Genomic DNA, 24,158 nt, shown 5'->3' with positions numbered 1-24,158 from the left:
AGACCCTGTTACCACACAACATCTACTGAAGGGCAGGTGACATTAGAACAGAATACTGCTCCCACCACATAGCATCTTACAGCATAGCTGGGTGGTTATGGGTGTACACATACAGCATCGATACTGTAAGTCCTGCTTTAGCAGCATGCAAGATGCCAAGACTTAAGGTGAGAGGGAATAGCAGGGCATACAAAAAAAATCTTCATCAGCATTGGACTGGAGCAGCTCCTCAGTTCCTTGTCATGGAGTCAAGTAGGTCTCCTCTACCAGGATGACCCCTCTTCAGTGTTATACAGTATACTGGCAAACATGAAATTCTGTTCTCTGAGAATATAATGTGTATCTGTTTCTTTAAATAACTCTTTCAAGATGAATTATTAGAAACTATGTATTCTAGTTTGGGAAAGGAGCTGATATAAGCTAAAATTAATGTAATGTAGTTAAAATATTGTTTTTGGTACAAGCTGAATGTGAAATATCTCAAGAATGAATCCCAATGAAAGATCAATTCCTGCAGTTCCTTCTATAAGAACGTAAATGTCAGTTAAATCTGCCTTGTACTAAAGAAAGTCACATAAAGGTACACCTTGGACTTTGTGGAATTAGCTGACAACATGAAAAGCTGAAAACATATGATTAATTGGTAGATATTATAAATAGTTCTGCTTAGTTGTTATAGTAGATATTATTGTCTATTAGATATTGTTCATGTCAGCTCAACTGTGGATACCCTGTGCCTAAACAGGGATTCATTCCTGAAAATTAATTTCATGGCTGTTTTAAGGATTATCTAAAAGTAGTACGACTGTTCTGGTTGAGAGCTGTAACTACTGACACAATGCAAGATGGAAAAGCTACTGAAGGGCCTAGTGAAAAGGAGTGCAGCAACTAACCAAAATGTACTTCATGTATAGCAATAGGTTATTGCATTTGTGAACCAACAGCCCACCTAACCTGGAATTCTACAAAATGGTGGTCCTCTAAAGAAGCTGAGCCATGAAGATGATGATGTGTAGGACTACTTGGTGGCCTTCAAAAGGTATGTGTCTCAGAAACAATTGACCTAAGCCAAATGAACTAAAATACCACTGTCGCATTTGATAGGACACTCCCTGAACACATACATGTACACACACAAGAAGTAGAACTACCAACAATTGAAGTGAGAAATCCTGACAAGGATTCAGCCTTCACCTGAAGCACAGTCTCTTAAATTTCACACTTGGACATTTAATATGGGCAGGTTAGTAAGATGACAAATAACTAACTTGATCAATATTTTAACACTGTGGCTACAGCATCATGTGAACAATAGTAAACTTTTAGACCCATTTAAAGAGGAACTCCCTTGTTATTTAAGAAAGTGAGTATTCTGGGGAGAAACCCTAAGTCTTCTACTCAACTGATTATTTTAGTGGAATGTTTATTAATTACTCATCTTGCAGTCCCTAAGTTAGGCTTACATGCTCCATGAGGTGTTATAAAGCCTTCACTTAAATATGTTGCTTTCCAGAAAACAAGAAAAAAAAACTGTAACCATCTGAATTTATTTGTTTAAAAGCTGTACACCAGAGCACACAGCCAATTACTATAAAGTTATAATGGACTATTGTAAATGAGGGAAGAAAAATCCAAAAATTGCTAGATTCAGAATACATAATTGCATTAGTTAAATCACAATATCTCAGCAAGCATAAAGCAACTGGTAAGCAGATAATTAAAGGAATATACTTATGTGGGAACAAAAATGAATACACTATTTATTTATTTATTTATTTGCTTGTTTGTCTGTGTGGTTCTTTCTTAACTGGTGTGGGAACTGGCAAAAATCCCTTTTCAGCAATGACCTGAGCCCAAGACAGCAAAAAAAAAAAAAAAAAAATATATATATATATATATATATATATATATATATATATATATATATATATATATATATATATATAGTGGGGGTGAAGCCCCTCACATATCTTGGTTATATATTCTCTTTTGGAAACAGTTATTTATTGCACTTGTAAGTGTCACTGTATATGGTTTAAAATGTTTATAATATGTGGGGGGCTACACCCCCACACCCTTCAATGTGGGGGACTGTGCCCTCCACCCCACCCCTTACTTTATATACTAACTCCAGGGTCACACTACAGTGGGGAAAAGGCCATTTATGACTTTCAACAAAATGAGTTTTCAGTGAAGTGAGCTTTCAGTGAAGTGGTCCTAGTAATTTCATTTTCAACTGTAGTAGACCCATATATATATATATATATATATATATATATATATATATAGATATAGATATATGCATATACATATGTACACATAGCACAGATGCAATATAGCATCCAGTGGAAAGACATATTGATAAAGCAGTGTGCATTCAATAAAATTAATAGGCAGAAGTACGCAAACAAAAGAAGCATGAACTAAGTATTGTGCATGTAACAAAAGTAAGAATAAGTATGTACACATTTAATTTATTATTCCTTATATCCCATTTAATTTATTATTCCTTATATCCCATTTAATTTATTATTCCTTATATCCCATTTTATGTGCTACACTGAGTATCAACTATAGGTTGTCAGTCTGAAATACTGTAGGAGGAAAAGGGTTTGCTTGTCAACAGAAATAGCCATTATGATTAAAGCACTTACATTTATTCTCTTTGAAGAGAAAATCTTTAAGAGTCTTTTTACAAAGTTTGGTTGCATTTGTTACTTTCTGAGTTCAGCAGGTGGGTATTTCTATTAGGCTGAGGTAGGATTTGAGAATGCTTCTTCATCACTGACAGCTTTGAAAGGGGTTATGGTAAGAAATGATTTTCACTAATAGTGTGTGAGTGTGTGTGTGTGTGTGTGTGTGTGTGTGTGTGTGTGTGTGTGTGTGTGTGTGTGTGTGTGTGTGTGAGTTTGGGGGGTATTTGTCATACAACATGTTTTATATAACTCTTGCAGCCACATGGAGCTGGCTAGCTTTGTCTAGGAAAAATTTATGTATTTTTGGGATCAGCTAAGTATATGAATGCATATTTTGTTTACTACATACTGACTTAAGAAGATATTTTAAGAAATATTAAGGGCAGCCATTGGGAGGGAATATTCCAGTTTTGGGAGTAGTGAAATTTTGACTACAGCAGGACTTGATTCGGGAGGAAGTAAATCACTTACTCTATAGCAGAGTTTGAGCTATGAAAGGACTTTATTCCTTATCTGTTTTGAATGTTTTTGGTAGGATAGAATTAGCTAAAGGAATGAAATTCAAGGTACTTAAGTTGAAAACTTCAAGAAAGACCCAGCCAAACTATAGACTTAATTGTGTAGTACCTTAAACCTCTTCTAGTGAAGGCCTATGGGATATATCCACATTAACCTTTAAGGTCATAACAGTTGCCTGTAATTTATTACTTTTTAAGTCTTTTTGGATACACTCAGGACAATAAAGCCAAACCCCTCTAGCTGTACATATGCCATGTTTTAGCCTTTTCTGACCTTGTTGATAAAGCATAAGTGGATTGTTTGGCTATACTTTAGAAATATTGAGCTTATGGTAGATTTCAAAAGTAAAAAGTCATGGGCATTCAGAAGTCATGTAGCTTAAACATTGGTATGGTATGACTCATGACTCCCACATAATGAATAGGCCTTTTGGATTCAGGTAGAGGAACCATTGGGTAAGATCCTGCGGCAGATAGCAAAGAAAAAAAAATGAAATGACCTACTCTATAGAGTAACAAAAGACACAGAATAGATACTAATCCAGACATTAATTCCATGACCTTTTAGAACACTTGCACATAATCACATTTTGGGTGGTGATTTTGGGATGGGTAAGACAAAATTTAGGGTTATAGCCATATTTTGCTGGTGTAGTATTTTAAATGACATGGATACCTTTTGTGTTGCCTGCCCTGACTGTCAAAGAGTAGCACCTAACCAAGCATTTATTATATTATTATTATTATTATTATTATATTATATTTCTACCCCCCAAAAAAACTACCGCTCTGAACAAGAATAATTTTTCTGTCCAATCCCATAATAATACTCTCATTGAAGTTGTTCCAAGTACCAAACTGCTAGGAGTTATTATCGATGAAAATCTTACATTCAACCTCCATATCCATAGCAACATCAAAAAAAAAAACCACATCAAAAATGAGGTACCCTGTATAGACACAAATAATACCTTAATATTACCGCTAAAAAAGCTCTAGCATCATCTTTCCTGCTACTATCTCTACTATATGGTGACCCAATCCTCACCAATATCCAGTCCTCCCTGAAAACCAGTCTGGACTCATGTTACAACAAGATTGCCAAATTTGTAACAAATTCAAATAACTCAGTACACCACTGCTTATCTCTACAATAGCTAAACTGGCTCGAACTCCCACACTATCTCACTTATTCACAATTAACCACTGCACACAAACTCATATACAAAACTTCAACTTGCCCCTCAATCTCCTCCTTATTGACTACATACCACCCTAACAGGCCACTAAGATCCAAAAACACAATGATGCTAAAAGTTGAAAAACCTAAGCTTGCAGCTGGTCAAATGCTGTACTCTTTTACTGTCGCAGAATTATGGCATGCCCTCCCACCTTCTATCAGAACAATCAGTAATCCTGCTCTCTTTAAGAAGTCTCTCAGATCACACCTCTCTTCTCTCTGGCAATGTACTTATGCCAAAATAGTACCTCCTAACACCTGATCCACTACTATATCCCTCTACAATATTAACTACTTAGGAGCTCTCTCTGACTTGCTGAGTTCAACTGCTTATGCCTACAAAACTCCAACAAGTAACAGTCAGAACTGCTACCCTACCTGACTAACTCCATCCTTAGTTATCATATTGTACACAGTGTTGATGTGTAATGTTTGTAAATAACTTGTACCATTGTGTTTAATATTTATTTCCATGCATTGAGACTGTATATACACTGTATATTGTGCTTTTTCTTGTATGTACTGTTAATGTTATGTGGAGCTTTTCTCCCGGGCCTCTACTGAAAATGGACTTACCTAGCCCCAGTAGATTTTCCCTGTTAACAAATGCAATAAATAAATGAATACATTTATGAGTCTCTTGCTACATTTGTCCATTGTGGATGTCCATTTGAATGCGCAGCAATGGGCACTGTGGAGCCACTTTTAAGCTGAATAAGGGTCATCGGTACATTATAGCAATTATTGATTATTTAACAAAGTTTCATGAGGAAGTTGGCTTCACTGTTCTTGATAAATATAATGACAGGCTTCTTTTATTTGTTTTTCTAAGAGTTTTCTCCTTCTTCTTCTTCTTCTTCTTTCGGCTTTTCCTGGTTAGGGGTCACTACAGCGGATCATCTGTCCGCTCATGCTTGGCAGTGGAGTTTTACGGTGTAGAGTTGCCAGCCCGGCACCCAACCTTCCACAGAAGGCACACGCATGCACACACTCACACCTAGGGCCAATTTGGAGTGCCCAATCCATGTACTGCATGTCTTTGGGATGTGGGAGGAAACCGGAGCACCCAGAGGAACCCATGTGACCACAGGGAGGACATGCAGTACAAAACCTTATATCTTCAGCCCCTTTTCCATATAAAAGTAGCCTGAGACATTTCCAAAATGTCAAGTCTAGATAGCTTTAAACATCTTACAGCTGGCAAAGTTTAAGATGACCTATACCAAAGAGACTTAACTCTGTTTTATTTTAGCAAAGACCTCCACACTTTCCACAGCTTGTGTTATTTAGTTATGAACTAAAAAATAGAATCATTATCACTTGGTTCCTTCACAATAGAAAGGATAGTGTAAGTTTAACACAAGCTGTCAGTCAGCAGGTGCTAGATATTTCTGAACATATTAGTCATCAGCTCATGTAAGATAAAAATGCAGTCATCCAATAGTGTTGTGATGTTTGCCATTCAGCTGTCCAGAATTTCCCAGAATGTCCACAGTTTTGCCTCATATTTTTAGTCTGTTCTTCATAAAATGTATGATTTTTCTTGCAAATCATTGAAGAATGCAGTCACTAAATAATGACTGAAGTTTGAGTTTCAGGTTTCATATCCTTCAGAAAATGCATGCTAATAAAAGCCCCACTGTCCTGGTAGTAGTTCAACAGGTAGCTCCTTTGACTATGATATTGAAGGTTGTGGGTTCTGTTCTCACACAAGGTAATTGAATTAATTTTCCAGTACTGACACTGCAGTGCAGCATACAGGAGTTGCAGCACTCCTGAGTGTGCTGTCCTTCAGATGAGATGTTAAACCAAGTCCCCAACTGCCTGAGTTGCTGTTAGCTCTGGTAGATGTACAAGATCCTATAGCACTTATGGAAAATAGTAGGGATTTCTTTATTTTATATCTTTCATTATTAAAATATTCATATCCATGACATATATTTTTCACTTTTTTCCATTTTTTTCTAAACCTTAACATGTAATCTGCACAGAAAACAGTTATTTCCATGTTCATCATTGTCAACATCAACTATTTTAGCATTGCTTTATCTTTCCCTCCATCCTTTCTTATCTAGCACATCTTTAAGAGCTTTGCTTTTATTGTACAATAATCCATCAAATTTTCTTTTCCATAATCTCCAGATTGCTAAAAACATTCTGTCCCATTTCACAGTTTCACATTTTTCTTTTCTCATATTTCCATATAATATCATATCCATTTTGCATTTTTGACTCCTTCCCATTTATATTCCCTTTCACATTTTTCCATGACTGTTTATTTTTGCATTTTAAAAGCAATGTTTTGCTGTTTCTTCTTTATTGTACTCATTATATTTTATTTCTTTCAGTACCATATATTTCATGTTACTTTTCACTGGTAACTTATCCAAACAATTCAGAAAAAAAAATCAGAAAAAAAATCTTGCTTCAAAAAAATTCTCAAACATTTTCCTCTATTTTTTATCACATTTTTACATCTTCTTTTAATTATTTCCAGGAATATACCATATAACAGTTCACTATAATATTAGTATACTATAATTTTCTGTTTCTATCAGTTTCATTAATTTTCACTTTCCATAATTTTATTTTATTTTATTTTCATATTATTTTCTTTCCATCTTGTCTTTACCATTTTTCTCTCCTTCGTATTTCCATACCTATTCATACCTTAACATTTTGCCCATTATTGCAGATCTCAGTCTTTTACCTTCTGTATTACCCAGAAATATATATATACATGTGCACCACAAGATTTTTCAGGTTTAGTCATCCTTCTTTTTTATTGTATATCACCCCTGTTTTCACTGGATTCAGTCTTGATCCCCAAATAAAATTAAAACATATTCTAACATGTCTTTCTCCAGTTTAGCTGGAAACATGAACACACCCCTGCCCCCACACACAAATAGATAGTCCTAATGTATAAAAGTATGTAACATATACATTGTTTAATTAATTTATTTACTCATTTGTATTTGTTTACCAGGATGGTCCACTGGGCCTAAGTGAGCCCATTTTCAGTGGAGGCCCAGGGAGAAAAGCTCCACATATAACAAATATATAAAAGACACAATTGTTTATATAAAGTAAGAGTTAGACATTGAGCAAGGTATACAAGTTACAACATGTTGAAGGAGACAAAGTAGAATATAGATTGTAGATAGTAGGATTAAAAAAATGCTAAACATAGTCAGTTACAAAACTAAGTTAAATTACATTAGATTGTAAGAAATTCATTCAGATGAAGTTTGATGTCCCAGAATAGGATATCAAGCATAACTTATAATAGGTTATTGGAGAGATATAAGCTTGAGAGGTAAAAAGATAGAAAAGTACACAAATATGAACTACTTGTTTAAATGTCTAGTGAAGAATGGGAATGAGAGGAAACATAAAGTAGGAGCAAAAAAATATTATCAAGGTGGGGTCAGGTTTTGAAGGGAATGGAATTGGTGCATGTACATTTCCATGAAAAGGAAATATGTTGTTTCAGGAGTTTTTTGAAGCTAGTTGAATTGCTAGTGGCCCTGATAGATGCTGGGAAAGAGTTCCACATTTTGGCAATGGTAAAAAATTAAAGCATCTGACCGGTGGCTAAGTTTGTTTTTTCTACTTTTAGGAGTAGTTGGTTTTCGGATCTGAGTTGCCTATTAAGATGGTACTTAGTAAGTAGGTTAGTAGGGGCAGGACAATCATCAGGTTTATATATGATTTTGTGAGTTAAGCTTAATTGTAGGAAATAAAGATGGAGAGAAAGTTAGAGCCAGTCAAGATGATGAAGAGATAGACAGTGATGGGAGGAGAAGCTGGCACCGGTTGCGAATTTGGCAACTTTACTGTAGTACATTTTTAAACTGGATCTCAAAGAGGATTGTATATTGGTAAGGAGGGTCACCATATAGTAAAGATGGCAATAGAAAGGCAGAGGCAAGAGTTTGTTTGGTGGACCGGTTGATGATGTTTTTGTGCCTGTAGAGCATGCCAAGTTTTAAGTTGTTCTTTTTTAATGTTATTGTGTGTGTGCAGGTCGAAAGTTAGGTGTTCATCTATAATTACACCAAGACATTTTGTGTGTGAGACAACTTCAGTGGCAGTTTTGTTCTGGGCTTGAATGGTTAATTCTTTTCTATTTAGAGGAGTGTTTTTATTGGGGTGAAACTCACTAGTTTGGTTTTGTCAGGGTTTACGGCTAGGTGGTTGTTTGTCATCCATGTTTCTGTAGTAGTAAGGGCACTTTGGGTGATTTGTTAAAGTTCAGATATGGAACTAGCAGTGCAGATGATAGTGGAGTTATCTGTTTATTGGATAACAGATGCATGAAATAAGGATGGTGTGAAAGTCATTGATAAAGATGGTGAAGAGAAGGGGTCCTAATATGGATCCTTGAGGAACACCGGTGGAAGTAAGAAGGAATGGGGAGAAAGAGTCTTGCCATTAAGTTGATTGCTGTCTATTTGTGAGATAGATGTTGAACCAGGTGAGGGAAGAGTCTGAGATGCCAAGGTGAGTGAGTTTAGAGAGGAGAAGAGGATAGGAGACAGTGTCAAGGGCCTTGGAGAGATCAAGAAAGAGAGAAGAGACTAACTTACCAGTGTGGCGAGCATGATTGATGGTGTCTAAGAAGGAGATGAGGGCAGTAGTGGTGTTGTGGCCTGGCCTAAAGCCATGTTGGGTGAGGGAAACCATTTGATTATGAAGGAGATGGTTAAAAAGTTGAAGATGGATGCATTTTTCCAGGATCTTGCAGATTGGAGAGAGGATGGCTATAGGTCAAAAGTTGGAGACTCCTGAGTTGTTCCCACCTTTATGTAGGGGGAGAATATATGCCTTTCTCCAGATATGTGGCACATAGGACTCAGTTATGGATCTGTTTATGAGAATACTTATGGAGTAGTTGATATAGTGTGCTGCTATTTGTAGGAATTTAGAAGATAGATTGTCAGAGGCATTTGTGCAAGGTTTTAGTTTCAGGAATTTTTTTTTGATAAAAGAAGTGGGGATGGAGGAAAAAGAAAAGCTATGTGAAGGGGGGTCATTAATGTTTTGAGTAGTTTTGATATTGGTATTAGGTGAAATGTGAGGAGTGGATTGGGGGAAAGTAGCAGTTAAATTTGTTATAGTGTCTAAGAAGTAACTGTTAAAAAGAGATGCTAGTTCAGAACAGGCTTTGTCAGGGTTTGGACAGGGATTGTTTTTTGAGCCAGGATTTAGAAGGGAAGTAATGGAGTTCCAGAATAGTTAAGGGTTGTGTTTGTTTTGGTTTTGTAGATGAAGGTAGTGTGCTTTCTTATCCTGAATAATAAGATGGTTTGATTGATTGCAAAGTTGCTTATAATGTTCAAGATTAATGGAATTTTTGTGTTTTTGCCAAAGTTTCCAGGTTTTGTCCCTGGCAGTCATGAGTTGTTTAGTGGGTCTGGTAAGCCAAAATGCCTGGTTGAATTTAGTTCTTTTTGACAGATTGGAGCCAGTTTATTTAATGTCCTGAGAAATGCTGAGTTGAATAACTTAACAGCTTCATCAAGAGGAAGGGTTTTTAGAGATTCCCAATTGAGGCTAGGCAAGGTTTCATTGAAAGTGACTGAGTTAAATTGAGACATGTTTCTGGTTTGTTTGTACTGGTGCTTGTTTGGAGGTGTAGTAGAATTCCATATTACATAAGCAGGGAGGTGGTCACTAATGTTGCTTGGTAATGAGCCGGAGGAAGAGATATTGTTAGGATTAGAGACTAGGATCCAATCCAAAACTGAACCATTGTTGTTGTTATTATTTGGCCAAGTTATATTGTAAATTAATTGGGTAAAGTTGTATAAGGGTGGCCACGGTGGTGCAGCAGTTAGCATTGCTGCCTCAGAGTAAGAGGTTCTCTGGTTCGATTCTCAGCTGGGGTGCCTTCTGTGCGGAGTCTGCATGTCCTCAGTGTGGTCACGTGGGTTTCCTCCCACATCCCAAAGACATGCTGTAGGTGGATTGGACACTCTAAATTGGCCCTACATGTGAGTGTGTGCATGTGCGTGCCTTCTGTGGAAGGTTGGGTGCCAGGCTGGCAACTCGACACTATAAAACTCCACTGCCAATCATGAGCAGACAGGTGATCCACTGTGGCAACCCCTAACTGGGAAAAAGCCAGAAGAATTGGGTAAAGTTGTATAGGTTAATGTTGGTACCATGGTTGTCATGGGAGGAGAAAGACAGTTAATATTGACATCCTCCAGGATAATAGTTTCATTTTCAATGTCTTGTGATATCTAGGCAAAGATTGCCTCAAGTAAGGAAATGTTATTTCCTGGTGGGATGTAAATGGCAGTGATGCAGACGTTTTTGCAATTATTTATTTTTAGGAAAGCAATTACTGCTTCAGTAGTGGAGAATTGGGGAGTCTGTTTTGAGAATTGGACAATGGTGCAGGTGTTGTGGTAGAATAGTGAAACCTCTCCACCTCTTTTGTGTGGTCAGTCAAATCTCAGGCAGGCATAATTTGGTGGGAGAAATTCTGTGTCTTTTATATAAGGTTTTAACCATGTTTCTGTGATGGCTATTATGTCTGGCTTATTGTGGGCTGTCCAGGCATGGAATTCTGGGATTTTGTTTTTGACACGCTGACGGTTTAATGTAGTTAGCTTTAAAGATTTGTAGATATTAGGACAGTTTGGGAAGAAGAGTTGCGTCCAGGATTAGGATGAATGTCCCCACATTGGAGTATTTTAGAATGGATGTATGCATAAGTAGTGGTAAGTATCTTCCTTTTGGGTATAGATTTGGAAATTAATGGGGGAAGTTTGTTGGACTTGTTAGTTATGAGTAGGAGTTTTGCTTTCTTGAGGTGTATTGCTTATAGAGTAATTAGGCTAGGGTTTATGTTGGAGTAGGTGCCTAGTTGAGGAGTATAAGTGCAAGTGGAGACATATTTTTTGTTAAATGATAGATTAAAACTTCTCCACGCAATTTTATTTCTTCCAACATTATTTTCCACTGTTTATTTACATTTTATTATTTTATTTTTCATACACTCCAAGTGTCACTACTAATACACTTTTTTCTTCCTAGTATAATATATTCCTATATTCTTAGTTTCACCAAACCCTTTGTTTTTGCCTTGTTTAACTGCAAACTAGCTTATTTTAATAATTACTCCACTTGTGCCACAAATTTACATCTATATCTTGTTTCTAGCTACAATCACTAAATCATCTGCATATGACAGACAATTTGGTTTATGACTCATTTTCCTATCTCCCATTTTGCTTCTTTCAGCTTACACATATGTTTGAATTATTGCATGTGTTACCAGTACAAACAGACATATACTTAATCAACATCCTTGTTAAACTCATCTAATTTTTATCTTTTCTCCCTCCATCCATTTACTATAACTTTCATCCCATGAAACTTCATAGCATTTTTCATAGCATTAATTTTTTTCTGTATCTCATGTTTCCAATAATCTTCCATATTGCTCCAAGAATAACTTTATAAAATGCTTATCCATATCACATCACTAGACTTCCTTATTTTTCTTTCAAAATCATATTTGTTACTTCTTTGACTATTATTAACATTTCCTTCACTTCTCTCCCTTTGATTTTGAAAACAGTTTCTCCTATAACTATATTCAAATCCTTCTATAGCCTTTTTTGTATTATTTTCATAAAGACTTTATAATCTGTGTTATCCAGTGTTATTTGACTCCAAGATTTTATAAATCTTCTTAATTTTTTTCAAATAGACTTATTTCACCACAAATCCCTTCATCTGTTATTCTTTTTCTCTATTTGTTCAGTTAATATTTTACAGAATAATAACTTCTCATTTTCATTCATCTATTTACAATATTCATAACCTAAGCCATCTAGTCCTGATGCTGACTCTTCCCTTCTTTCTTTTGTTTCTTCAATTTCTCTAATAGTGATCTTCTTTTCTAATGAATTCTTAACATTTTCAGATGTTTTTTCAAGCCATACATGTTCTTGTACTATTTCTTTTTTATACATTTTTATCCACAAATTTTTCCACAATTTACATTATTTCTCTCTGCCTATAACTTATATTTCCCTCCTCATCAAACATTGCATCACATTCTCCTTGTCTTATTTTAACCTCTTTTCCCCAAATAGAGAAACTTCCTCCTTTTTTCCTTTTAAAGTGATTTTTGTCCAAACAATATATTTTAACTTTTTATCTATTTTTATACAGCTTTTATCAATTTCACTTATTCTGTAGCACATTGTTCTATTTCTTCATGTATTTTTTATGATTCTATGATACACTCAACTATTCCTTTAATTCACTCTTTTTTTCTCAGTCAAAAATATTTTCTTGTATTTTTATTTATTAACACTCCACCATCCTGTGCAGTTTTCATAATGTACTCTCCTGCTCATATGCTAGTGCCATATGTATTTTTGTGTTCCCTTTTTATCTCAATTGTTTTAGCAATTCCTCCAGTCAATATTATTCCTTTCCCTTCTTTTATTACTTCTCTATCATCTCCTATTCTAGCCCATACTGATCTATGATCTGAAAACTCAGCCATTGCTAACCCACCTATTTTTTTCTTTCATATCTTTTAAATGTTCCACATAACCTATTTCAGTGAGCAGGCATTCTAAAAGCTTCAAAGGGGCTTTAGGAGGATCCTCTGTGTTAGTCATTCCAGATTACAACAAAGAATTATATGTGCAGGTGGATGTTTTGAACTATGGAGTGGGGGCTGTACTCAGCCATTTTTCCTCACAGGGAGAAGAGCACACAGTGGTATATCTTAGCCGTAGACTCCAACCTATGGAGGAATGTTATACAGCAGTAGAAAAAGAATGTCTAGCCTTAGTCTGGGCAGTGCAGAAACTTCAACCCTAGCTGTATGGAAAGAAATTCAATGTGGTTACAGATCACAGTCCCTTAACATGGATACATCGAGCCAGCCAGCAAAATGCCAAGTTACTAAGGTGGAGCCTAGGGTTGCAGGCATATGATATGACAGTGCAACACCATAGTGGGGTTAGTAATGCCAATGCAGATGGGCTCTCAGGGCATGGGGTAGTGTATTCCCAGACAGGCTCATTCCTCTCAAGCAATGTTTCTCAAGGGTCACTTGAAAAACTAGCTTGAGTCTTCAAAGGGGGCAGAAATGTGATGATGTGAGGTATTGCTAGCTATGCCAGGAGAAATAGGGCAGTGGATGTGTAACATATGCCAGCACAACTAGCTGGAATTTTGCAAATAATTATATGTCTTTCATATATCAAACTGCTTTGTACAGATGCTTGTGTTGAAAAATGTATTTGTAAAGCTGCTTGTGTTAAAAATGCACCAAAAGTGTACCCTGCTGGACCAAAAAAAGAAATATACATGCATTATTGTAACTGTTTAGATTAATATATTTTAACAGAGGATAGTGGAAGAGAAGACGTTATTCTCAAACTTTAAAAATTCCAGACTCTCCTTTTCACACAGAATTACTTGCTTTTTTTTGACCAGCAAGGTTTCCAGCTTATGGAGTTAATGATAAAACATTACTCACTGCAGATTGAAATCTTAGTGAAGGAAGTTAAAGACTTGGATAAGTCTATTAAATTACATTCTGATTTTGTTAGATATAGGTTTGACTATAACAGAGTCTTCACCAGTATTGAGCAATTGTTGGACAGACTTAAGAACAACAAGATTAAAAAAATGAACCGTGAGCGCATGGCATATACTAATGGTTCTGCTTACCCTAGACCACAAATTTCACAGGTTTGGCACAACTCCAACACGCTGCTGCCCCAGATAGAAGTTGACTCAACTAACAACAACTCTGCTGACAGTTTATTACCATCTGATTCTGGGGCTAATAATACTGACTTTGCTGATACAGTTAGGCGAAGTGAAAGAATTCGGGCTAACAACTCACGTGAGAGGCAAGCAAACAACAACCAGCTTGCTCTAAATTTTCACCAGGACAAGAACAATATGCCCACTATTGGGGCACGTCACTCTCAATACCAGAGGAACAAAAGACGGAACAACCATCGGAGAAGATAGTTCCTAATGACTTTGTTGCTATAAATAGCTTAGTTGTCCTTACTAACTCTAAAGGGGACTTTAACATTTATAACTTTTCATCTGTTGTTATAGAAGCAAACCTGGTAGAACTGCTGGTGAAGGGTAACACCTATGTTTTAAGTAATAACATTAATGTGGTAAAAACTTTGTTGGACTTAAGATGTTATGTAAGGAAACTAAACCTTTCCTTCCTTCTAGGATAAAAAAGACACTTTCATTAATCGGCGAATGTTTATTTTGTTATATACTTTTCACATGCTTATTTTTTAGGGATAATAAATAAATAACAGTTTACAAGCTTATTCCTATATAAAATTTTAGATAAATATCTTGAATAGAACACTTACCTGCCCCTTTTTTGGGGGGATTTGGTTATTTGGTAGCTTGTGAAACTTTATTTGATCATAAGTGGTTATTATGTACACATATGTATACACTTTGAACGTTTATCAGAGAATTTAGAATATTGTTTTATATTTATATACATCCTTTTTATTTCTTCATTATTCAATTTATTAACTTATTAGAGTAATTCTGGGATTGGAAATTCTTGGTTTTTATTAGGGATTGTATGTACTGATGACAGAATGTTTAGCTTTTCTTTTTCTTTTTAAAAAAAAGTGGAAGTGAAATTTTTATGTGATACTATTTTATTTAAACTGTTTTTTGGCGCCATTCTGTAATACTCTGAAGAAGCTACTGTGTTTTCAGTAGTGAAAACGCTGAAATTCTACTTCAATAAATTTGCGTTAAGTGGAAGTGTATTTCCTATAATTTTTGGTCTCTCATCAGCTTGGACGCCCGTGCCTTTTGTTCCCATTGGTTTTATTTGTGTCTAATAGTTAATAACATTAATGTGGTAAAAACTTTGTTGGACTTAAGATGTTATGTAAGGAAACTAAACCTTTCCTTCCTTCTAGGTAATGTCCAACAACCTACACATGTACTTAGGACTGCTAGTACATTCAACCCTCCCCTTCACCCTCTTTTAGCTCTTTATGAAAACATGTGTGAATTAGACATCAGACACATACCTTCTATTAGAGCTAGTACTACTTGTTATAAACAGAGTAACATTACTACAGAACAGGTAAGAGCACTGAAACTACTTAGATCAGCTCCTGTCCATTTAGTTAAACCAGATAAAGGGCTGGCCTTGTTATTTTTGATACTACTGATCACAACAGAAAAATGGAGTTAACCTTGAGTAGTCCGGCCTACGCTAAGGCATCTCTTAATGAATTAAACATTGCACAATCAAGGATCACAGTGTATTTTAGAGACCTGTTCATGGAAGCTAAAATAGACTTAGACACATTAAATTACATTAACATTCTCTACCCTAAAACACCTGTCATGTTTGGAATGCCAAAGATTCATAAGTGCCAGTATGACCCACCTATGCGCCCACTTACTGATGGTCGAGGCTCTTTGACTTATCCATGTGCAAAACTCTTTGACTCAATATTACAAAAATATCTTAAACTTGAGTCACGAGTATGCAAGGACTCATGGACTTTGTTAAAAAGTTTGAATACCTTAGAAGTTAAACAAAAAGACAACTTTCTTACCATCGACATACTTCTATTCCACACTTAGAAGCGGTTGAATGGGTAGAAATTTACATGAAAAACAAAAAAGCTCCACAAAGGGATATTTACCTGTCGACTGAGTTAATTGATATAATACTTTCTAATAATTTTTTTATTTTTAATGATGAGATCTATTTACAAAAACATGGTGTTGCTATGGGCTCCCCTTGTGGAGCAAGTGTGGCGAATATGTTTATGGCCCAATGGGAAGAATATTTTGTATTTAACAACTTAGAAATTTACACTTCCTTTGTTTTTTATACTAGATTTTTAGACAACATTTTTGTGATTTACACAAGCTAAACAAATGATAGATTACTTTAACTCCACTACATCTTTTTTTTTAATTTACTTACACCTTTCACTCTTCCAGTATTGACTATTTGGACATGAACATAAAAAAAAAAAAAAAGACACAGCAAGTAGGAGATATGTTTCTAAAATTTACAGAAAACCTACATGCTGTAACTCCTACTTGCATTTTTCTAGTGCACACCCTTACAGGCAAAAACGCTCAATAGTGAAAGGTCAACTTATTAGAGCCGCAAGGATGTGCACTAGAGAAGTTGACTTTAATTCTGAATGTCAGCTTTTGAGAGACATGTTTTGCAATAGAGGCTATCCGGTTGGTTTAATAAATGACTTAACTGAAGAAATTGTAAATAAACGGAGTAGGGGTATAGTTCAACCCCTCTTGACCGTATCTTCACTTGTCATTGATGTTAATCTGGTAGAGTTACCTCCTAGCCAGGATGCTTTTCGAACTACACAGTTACCAAATAACAACTTGGTTACGTCAATAAAACCTTTAATGACTCAGCAAGCTAGGGAGACTTACTTATGTAATACTTTTATAACCACCTTTAGTAAAGACATTGACCAACTTAGATTAATTCTCCGAAAAATTGGAGCTTCTTTTATAAGGATTCTTATTTAATTGACAGAATTGGTCAGTCACCCAATATTGTTTACAGAACAGGTACTAATTTAAAAAGTTTTTTTGAAACCAGGAGTACTAAATCTACTTCTAGACTTACTGGAACTTTTATGTGTGGAGCATGTAGAATGTGTAAACACATAAAAACAGGTAACTCATTTGGTGTATTGAACACAAGTAAATTTTACATCAACTACAAGTTGAACTGTGAGTCCAAGAGTGTTGTTTACTTAGCTTCCTGTACTTCATGTCCGGCTTTCTGTATAGGGAAAATGGACAGGAAGCTTTGTGAGAGAATCTATGAACACTCTTATGCGATTAGTAAAAACAAAACAGAAAACGCCTTAGCAAAGCATGTTTTGCTAAATGGTGGACATAGTTTCATGTTTCAAGCTATTGACCAAGTACTTCCTGACATTAGATGTGGCCCACTCTCAGTTTTTTTGGAAGTACGAGAATTAGAATGGCAGTTGGCTCTTAATGCTTTCTGCTTGCCTGGCTTGAATGAGAATTGTAATATTTCATGTTTGCTCAAACTAAGAAACCTTACATGATAGTTAATCTTTAATTTTTACTTATGATATTAATATAACTTTTAAATATTGTATACTGACTGCATATTAATTTTTTATTCGAGGCAGTATGTAAACTTTAAGACTGACTTTTACAGGCTTTGAATTTACTGTGCTTTGCACCTTTAACTTATTGCTGTTACTAGTCACATGACTCTATGCTACAAGGTTTAAATGGTGCAGAAACAATGTAACTGCTGTTTGTGTGTGTGTCTGAAAAAGTTACTTTATTTGGAGTGATGAAAACGTGAAAATTTTCATTAAATTGATTTTACGTTCAAGAAAAGGTCTTTAAAAGAACAATATTTTCTTGCTGGCTACTGCTGGGTTCTTGCTTCGTTTTTGGATTGTTTGTTTCTTCTGCCTAGTTCACTCATTTGTTTCAAACTTTAAAAATAGTAAGAAATTAAATGACTGGGCCTAGGCCATAAATATCTTATTTCACAGTTTTGAATGAAGCCAGAGATGCAATGTCTGCAAGACATATGGTTTATTAACTCCTGTAAGAAGACTGGAAGTGTTTTCTGGTTTTATGACCTCCAGGAGCTGCAGTAGATCTTAGCAAGGCTTTGTGTGGGTGTATTATTGACATGTAGGTGCTAAATCTTGACAGTTTCTAACAATGGGGGGCTGCATGGGAACCAGAAGTCAGATGACCATATGTATGTGATGTAATTCTGAAATCTATCACTAAAATAATGTTTAATACTAGTTGAGAATTAAGTCTCATAGCACTCTGTTTTGGAAATATGACATAGAATGATCACTCACCCACTTCATCTTGCCTTGCCTTAGTAAGTGACAAGGAAGAGTAACTCTTTAGATTAGTCAGGAAAATATAATGAGAGTAGTTAAGTACTGTTTTTGTGAATCTGTGTGAATCTATTCATCTGTGTTATTTTTAATATTTCCTGTGGTTGAAATTCTGGTTCTTGTGATTGAAACTCTGGTGTTTATTTAAATAGATATTTAGTATTTTAATGTTTTATTATTTATTATTAAATATATTTAAACTTGTCATTGCGGCTGGTCCTTTAGAGAATACTTTAACCTTTGAGAGTACTCATGTTGGATGACTCTGTAGCCACTCCTGAAAGACATTGCATTGGTCAAACTGTCATTTGTATTAATTTTAATTTTACTCACTCTAATTGGGTACCCTTGTAAAAGCCTTAGAGTACCTGGCTTGGGAGGGTCTGGTGGCAGTAACTACCTGAGCTAGTGAACCTGTGACAGCCTTTCCTAGGTGTGTGTATGTGAGCAAATCAAATCTCAGAGTATGTGTGTGTGTAGGGACATGAAACACTGGTTTCACAGAGAAAGAGTGGTGGAGGACATGGCTTGGACACTTGGCTGAGGATTTAACTCTTCAGCTGGGCCAATGGGGAGCCTTATTGGGAACCTGAGGAGAAACAGAGAGAGAGAAACCAGACCCTGGGCTGAGTGTGTTCCCCTGTGTGCTCTTAAGGGAACTTGTGCTTGATGCAGAGAGCTGCATCTGGAATATACTGGGTGTAGCCATTTTTGCTCCAAGTGAATGTCCCTCTCCAGTGAAAGTAGTGAAGATTCAGGCTCCTTGATTAGTGGCCCAGAGTGGGGACATCACAACATCATTCAGTCACTACCATACCTCTAATATCATTTTGAATGCTGTTTTCAGTTAGTACAATAATTCCTATGTCACCCCTTTCCTTTTTTTAATCTTACTTATTTCCATTTTTTTCTTTTTCTTCTCCACACCCTCCCCAGTGGATTAATTATCCTTTTTTTCTTCTTCTCTGGTCCCAATTTATCCCTCTCCCTCTTACCCTTCTTCACTTCCTAATGCTGCATATCTGTTTTCATCTTACACTGTAGTACTTCATGCTTGTAAAACATTTCCTATCTCATTCCCATCATCCTTTTCCAAACTACATACATCTTATTCTTGAGTTTATGTCCCCTATAATAATTTTACAACCAATAGCTTCAGTTATATTATCCTGAGATTTTCTTTCTTCTGAAATACTTTCTTTTTCTTCTAACTTTTCATTTTCTAGTACAGGAAAGTCAAAACAAAAAAAATGTCCAAATTCATTGCATTTTCTACATTGGGACTACATTTTTGTAGTATTTCTCCTTTCCCCACATTGCCTCATCTTTTATTACATCCTTGCACAAAGTGTTTTTCTTTCCCACAAAAAACATGCTTTATTTTGACCCAATACCTCACTGTTCTGTGTTTCCCATTCACATTTATAACGTGAAATATGTTGTAGTTTTCCTTCATGCATGTACACTGTTACCCATATCTTCCATCCACTGCCCAAACATGACTTTCATCTTTTTAATGCTATGCAAATTATTTCAAATACACAGAAGAAAGTCTTTAACTAAAGTTCATCCATGTTAGATGCCCAAAATGCATGTTTATTTTCTTATTAACTGTAGTCCCAAGTTCTGAAAAAGAAATTCAAGCCATGGTGCAAATGAGCATTTTTTTCTCTACTTCATTCATAAATTTTTCTCAAGATTCTTACCACTGGTCTTCTATTCTGGTTTGGCTGTCCTTGCAACAATTCTTGATTTCTTTCAGCTTCAGTCATGATATAATTTATTTTTCCTTTGTTTACCATTTCTGCATATGTTAAATATTTTTCTGCTCACAAAAACAGCCTATTACAGGAGCATTCCTTTAAAACCAGCTACTCCACTGGTCAAATGTAGCTGCAAACTGCTGTCAGTACCTTCTAGTAAGTAAGCTTGTGATCCTGATTTATCTGCTAGACCTTCTCTATTACTTCTCCCTGCACAGCATCCACCATTGTACTCCAGCATCTTCCTCATTAGTATTTGGCTCATCTTGATCTATCATCTTCAGCAACAGAGAAGTCTCCAGACCTCCTTCCTCTAACTCTATATACGACATTTCAGTATTTTGCAACACTGCATTTTCAGCCTGCTTTCTCCTTTCTTTCTCCATTTTAAATTCTCCAAGCACTAGTGACAGCCTTCTCGTACTACCTAGTGCTAAGAAACAAGTAAGGAAAGTCCCTTGGTGTCCTGCCCAAATTTCCATTAGTCAGTATGAATGCCACCTCAGTGCTCCCATGAAAAGAGGACAGTGGCCTGGTGGAACTAACCCAGTCAACAAAGTATACATTCCTAAGTTTATAAGAGCATCAGTTGAAAGGTGTCATGCATTTTGGTCCTTTGCCCCCTGTTATGTTTGGCTTTATTCATAATTTTTGCACTAAGCATTTTAGAGGTATGCTGTGATGGATAATTCCAAAATCTCCCATTGAGGACTACTGGCATGCAACATGTCAGATAGAAAATTGCTCTATCGAGTTAAATAGGAAACAAAAAAAACTCTCCACACAGTTTTAATGACAGGCTGTAACTACTGCTAAGCTATAATGCAGTGCATAAACTCTGCTTTATTTGTTCATTCATTTGGTAAGTGAGAAAGAATGTGGACCCAAAAAGAACCACTTCCAAGTCATACTTGTGATATACAGCAACTATAAAAGTTAATATAGTTGTTTTATTGCCACTGAGTTATTGCAATATATTATAGAGGTAGGAGTATAAACAATAAAAAACAGCATACATTCAAATAACAGCACAGAAATAGATCAAGGTCTATCTTTGCATAATGTCTGTGGAACTGCTACCAAGAAATGACTTGTCTAAGAAAGACTTTAAGTTCAGAAAACATGACAGAGATGAGGGAAGTCGTTCTTGTCTCCATTGTTGACCTGCATCATGCTAACACTGCATTCTGCATATGAAGACCTACCATTCATATACAGGAACAGATGTCTCCCTTTGGGCTTTCCTTTCATAGGCATAAGGCTTGCACATATCACTCCTTCACACTGCAACTTGTATGGGAACAGTATAGCTGGCTAATCTAAAAAACCTGAAGAGTCATTCATCTTGTATCATATCACTATCATTTTAGAAGATCCAGTCCTAGTTCACAGGGTTGTCAGGAGCTGAAGTTTTATACTACTGAGTAGTGACATGCAATCACTGATCTTGTGGGAGTATATGGCATTCTATTGACATTATACCACTGTGACAGCTCCATATGTAATTTTTTTTTTATTATTAACAGTGATGTTTGAGAAAATTAATGCCCAAATCCTGGTATGATGCGGTTGGGACAATTAGTAGAAACATGATTTACCAAACAATTTACTATCAAAATCTCGAAGCCAGATTTGTTTGCCATCAAATCACTGAACTAATATCCTGAAAATGAAAACATCATCCAGCCTAAATGTCAAATGTCGTGAACATGACATGTGGCATTCGACATACCAGACTTCTAGTTTCAGAAGTCTGTATGTCCTTTCATGTTTTAGCAGGGGGCAAGCCCCCCTGCAGCCCTCATGGGGGGGGTTGCACCCCACACCCCCCCTGCAAGTTATATATATCAGCTCCGAGATCCCCATACAGTGAGGAAAGGGGTACGTTTCCTGATCCTTACTGTACCAAAATCTCAGTTCACAATACCAAACTCATAATAATGAATCAAGCTTTATGTTCATTATTATGAAGGTGTATTAATCCAGTTCAGCATTGTGCAACTTTGAAAGCTACCTTTCCCCCATACAACATTTGCATTCAAGCCTAAGAAATTGTAATTGTAAGCCTTACCAAGTTACATCTTAGGAAAGAAATTTACTGAAACAGGGCAAGAATCACATTTTACAGGAATGTGTTATTTAACATTAAACTGACTCACCAAAGCACTAAGCATTTTCTTTGTGGTTGGCAAAGTCACCACACCACATATGTAAGGGAATGGTCTCCTCCTATACAATTGCTATGTATTATAACCAACTCCAGTGCTATGACTTCTTAGAGAAAGGAAATTATTTGTATTTTTCTTTATCCAGAAGTTGTAGAGCCCCCTTTAGAAACTATGATTCAATTATTTTTGTAAGATCTTTTTCATCAAGATTTCCTTCAGCCTTAGTTATAAATGGATGAAAAGGCTTTTTTTCATAAATACAGCCTGAAGAAGTACCATAGTATGATGGGCTTAACAAATTTATTTTGCACAAAATAATTGTTTTGGTCTTGTTTTGAAAGCTTAATCTCAGACATTATATGCCTTAAAATTCACAGTGGTGTGCATACTAAATATCAAATATTTTCTTAAGAAGAATACAAATAATATACATTAAATTCAGCCAATCTTACTGCTGTTTCCTAAAACACAGATGTACCATTACCTGGGTTCATTTCCCTGTAATTGCCGACTCCATAAGCATCTACAATGTTCTGGAAACCAGCTGTAAACTTATCAGTCCTGTTGAAGGTGGGAGGAGACATTCTTGTTTGCACTACTGTCATGATTGGTGCATTGGTAGAGCCACTTCGTGACTAAAAATGAAATTTCAAATGTTAATTCAACCTCTTCCACTGGCTTTTGATGGCATAGTCTAAATAATATAAGCATTAGTACTGTACTTTGGTGTGCTGATTTTCAACTTACAGTTCCCACATCTAGGGCTCTCTTGATTTGATCCATATCTGCAGTTGGGCACCACGTTTCAGCAATCAGACACTGCTGAGTGACATCAATATTGCAGAGATTCAGTGTGTGGTAAACTGCCTTCATTTTTATCACCTTAGTCATCCAGCTCTGTAGATTCTTGGCTGCTTCCTGAAGTACACGATTACGGTGGGTTTCTGTTTGCCCCAACACCTGAATTACGTAAAAAAATTAGAATTAATTTCACTTATCCTCAAAAACTGATTACCTTTGACTAAAAACTATAGGAATGGCTAGCTTTGATACAATATTTTCATTATTAATTGATCTTGCTTTTCTTTCAAACACTTAAGTACTACATAATACTGAGTATTTAAGTCTTTCATTTAACCACTCATTCAGTAATGTCATAAAATATTTCTTTTGTAATATTGTCATATTTTTATACATTTGATATTCTATCCAATTCAGCTCTGCTGCTGAATTCATTAGTCATTAGGAGTAAATAAGTCAAACATTGTGATTGTTAATAACGGGGTGATTATTAACACAGTGCCAGATTTCAATTAAAAAATGTGTGCACTTTAAAACACACATAATGGAAATGATGAAAAGAAAATTGTCAGGGGACATTACTATGGGTTTTCTATACGCACCATCATATACTTTGGGGAATTGATGTATATACCTTGCCTTGCTCTTGTGGGGGTGACTAAACAGAACTAAGAAACAGTACTTCACAGTGGATAATAATCATCTGACATCATCTGGCAACCACGGTGGAGTCCCTCAACACAGCCTCAGTAGTAAATGCTGACCATATACACAGATATTACTATGCAGAGATATAGCTATGTAGTCATCTTTCAGAATGAAGTGATTTTTTTATTCACTTTGTTGACTGAGTTTCCTAGAATCATTAAACAAATTGGTTGGAAATTACTAACAAATATTTCTTAAAGGATAAACGCATGCATGAGCTGACTGTGACTGGCTCATATGGTCTTCAGGACTTTAACAAAGATCCCATCTGTTTGAGATGGCAGTAGCACAGGTGGATCTAAA

At 35.9% G+C, this 24,158-nt stretch overlaps 1 protein-coding gene across 1 annotated transcript in view; it reads right to left on the bottom strand.

Moving 5' to 3' along the window:
- Nucleotides 1–24,158, bottom strand: part of ATP6V0A4 (ATPase H+ transporting V0 subunit a4) — a 563,239-nt gene that overhangs the window by 229,577 nt on the left and 309,504 nt on the right. The window contains exons 10-11 of the mRNA XM_044088210.1: nt 23,094–23,306; nt 22,831–22,981 (exon numbers count right to left, since the gene is read on the bottom strand). Coding sequence (XP_043944145.1) covers nt 22,831–22,981; nt 23,094–23,306 — 364 coding nt within the window. The remainder of the gene's footprint in view (nt 1–22,830; nt 22,982–23,093; nt 23,307–24,158) is intronic.

Source organism: Protopterus annectens, chromosome 11.part0 (assembly GCF_019279795.1).
Source record: "Protopterus annectens isolate FY-2018-M chromosome 11.part0, PAN1.0, whole genome shotgun sequence".
Taxonomy (NCBI): domain Eukaryota; kingdom Metazoa; phylum Chordata; order Ceratodontiformes; family Protopteridae; genus Protopterus; species Protopterus annectens.
Note: the sequence above shows the minus strand (reverse complement) of the source record. Positions and strands in the feature narration are given on the sequence as shown.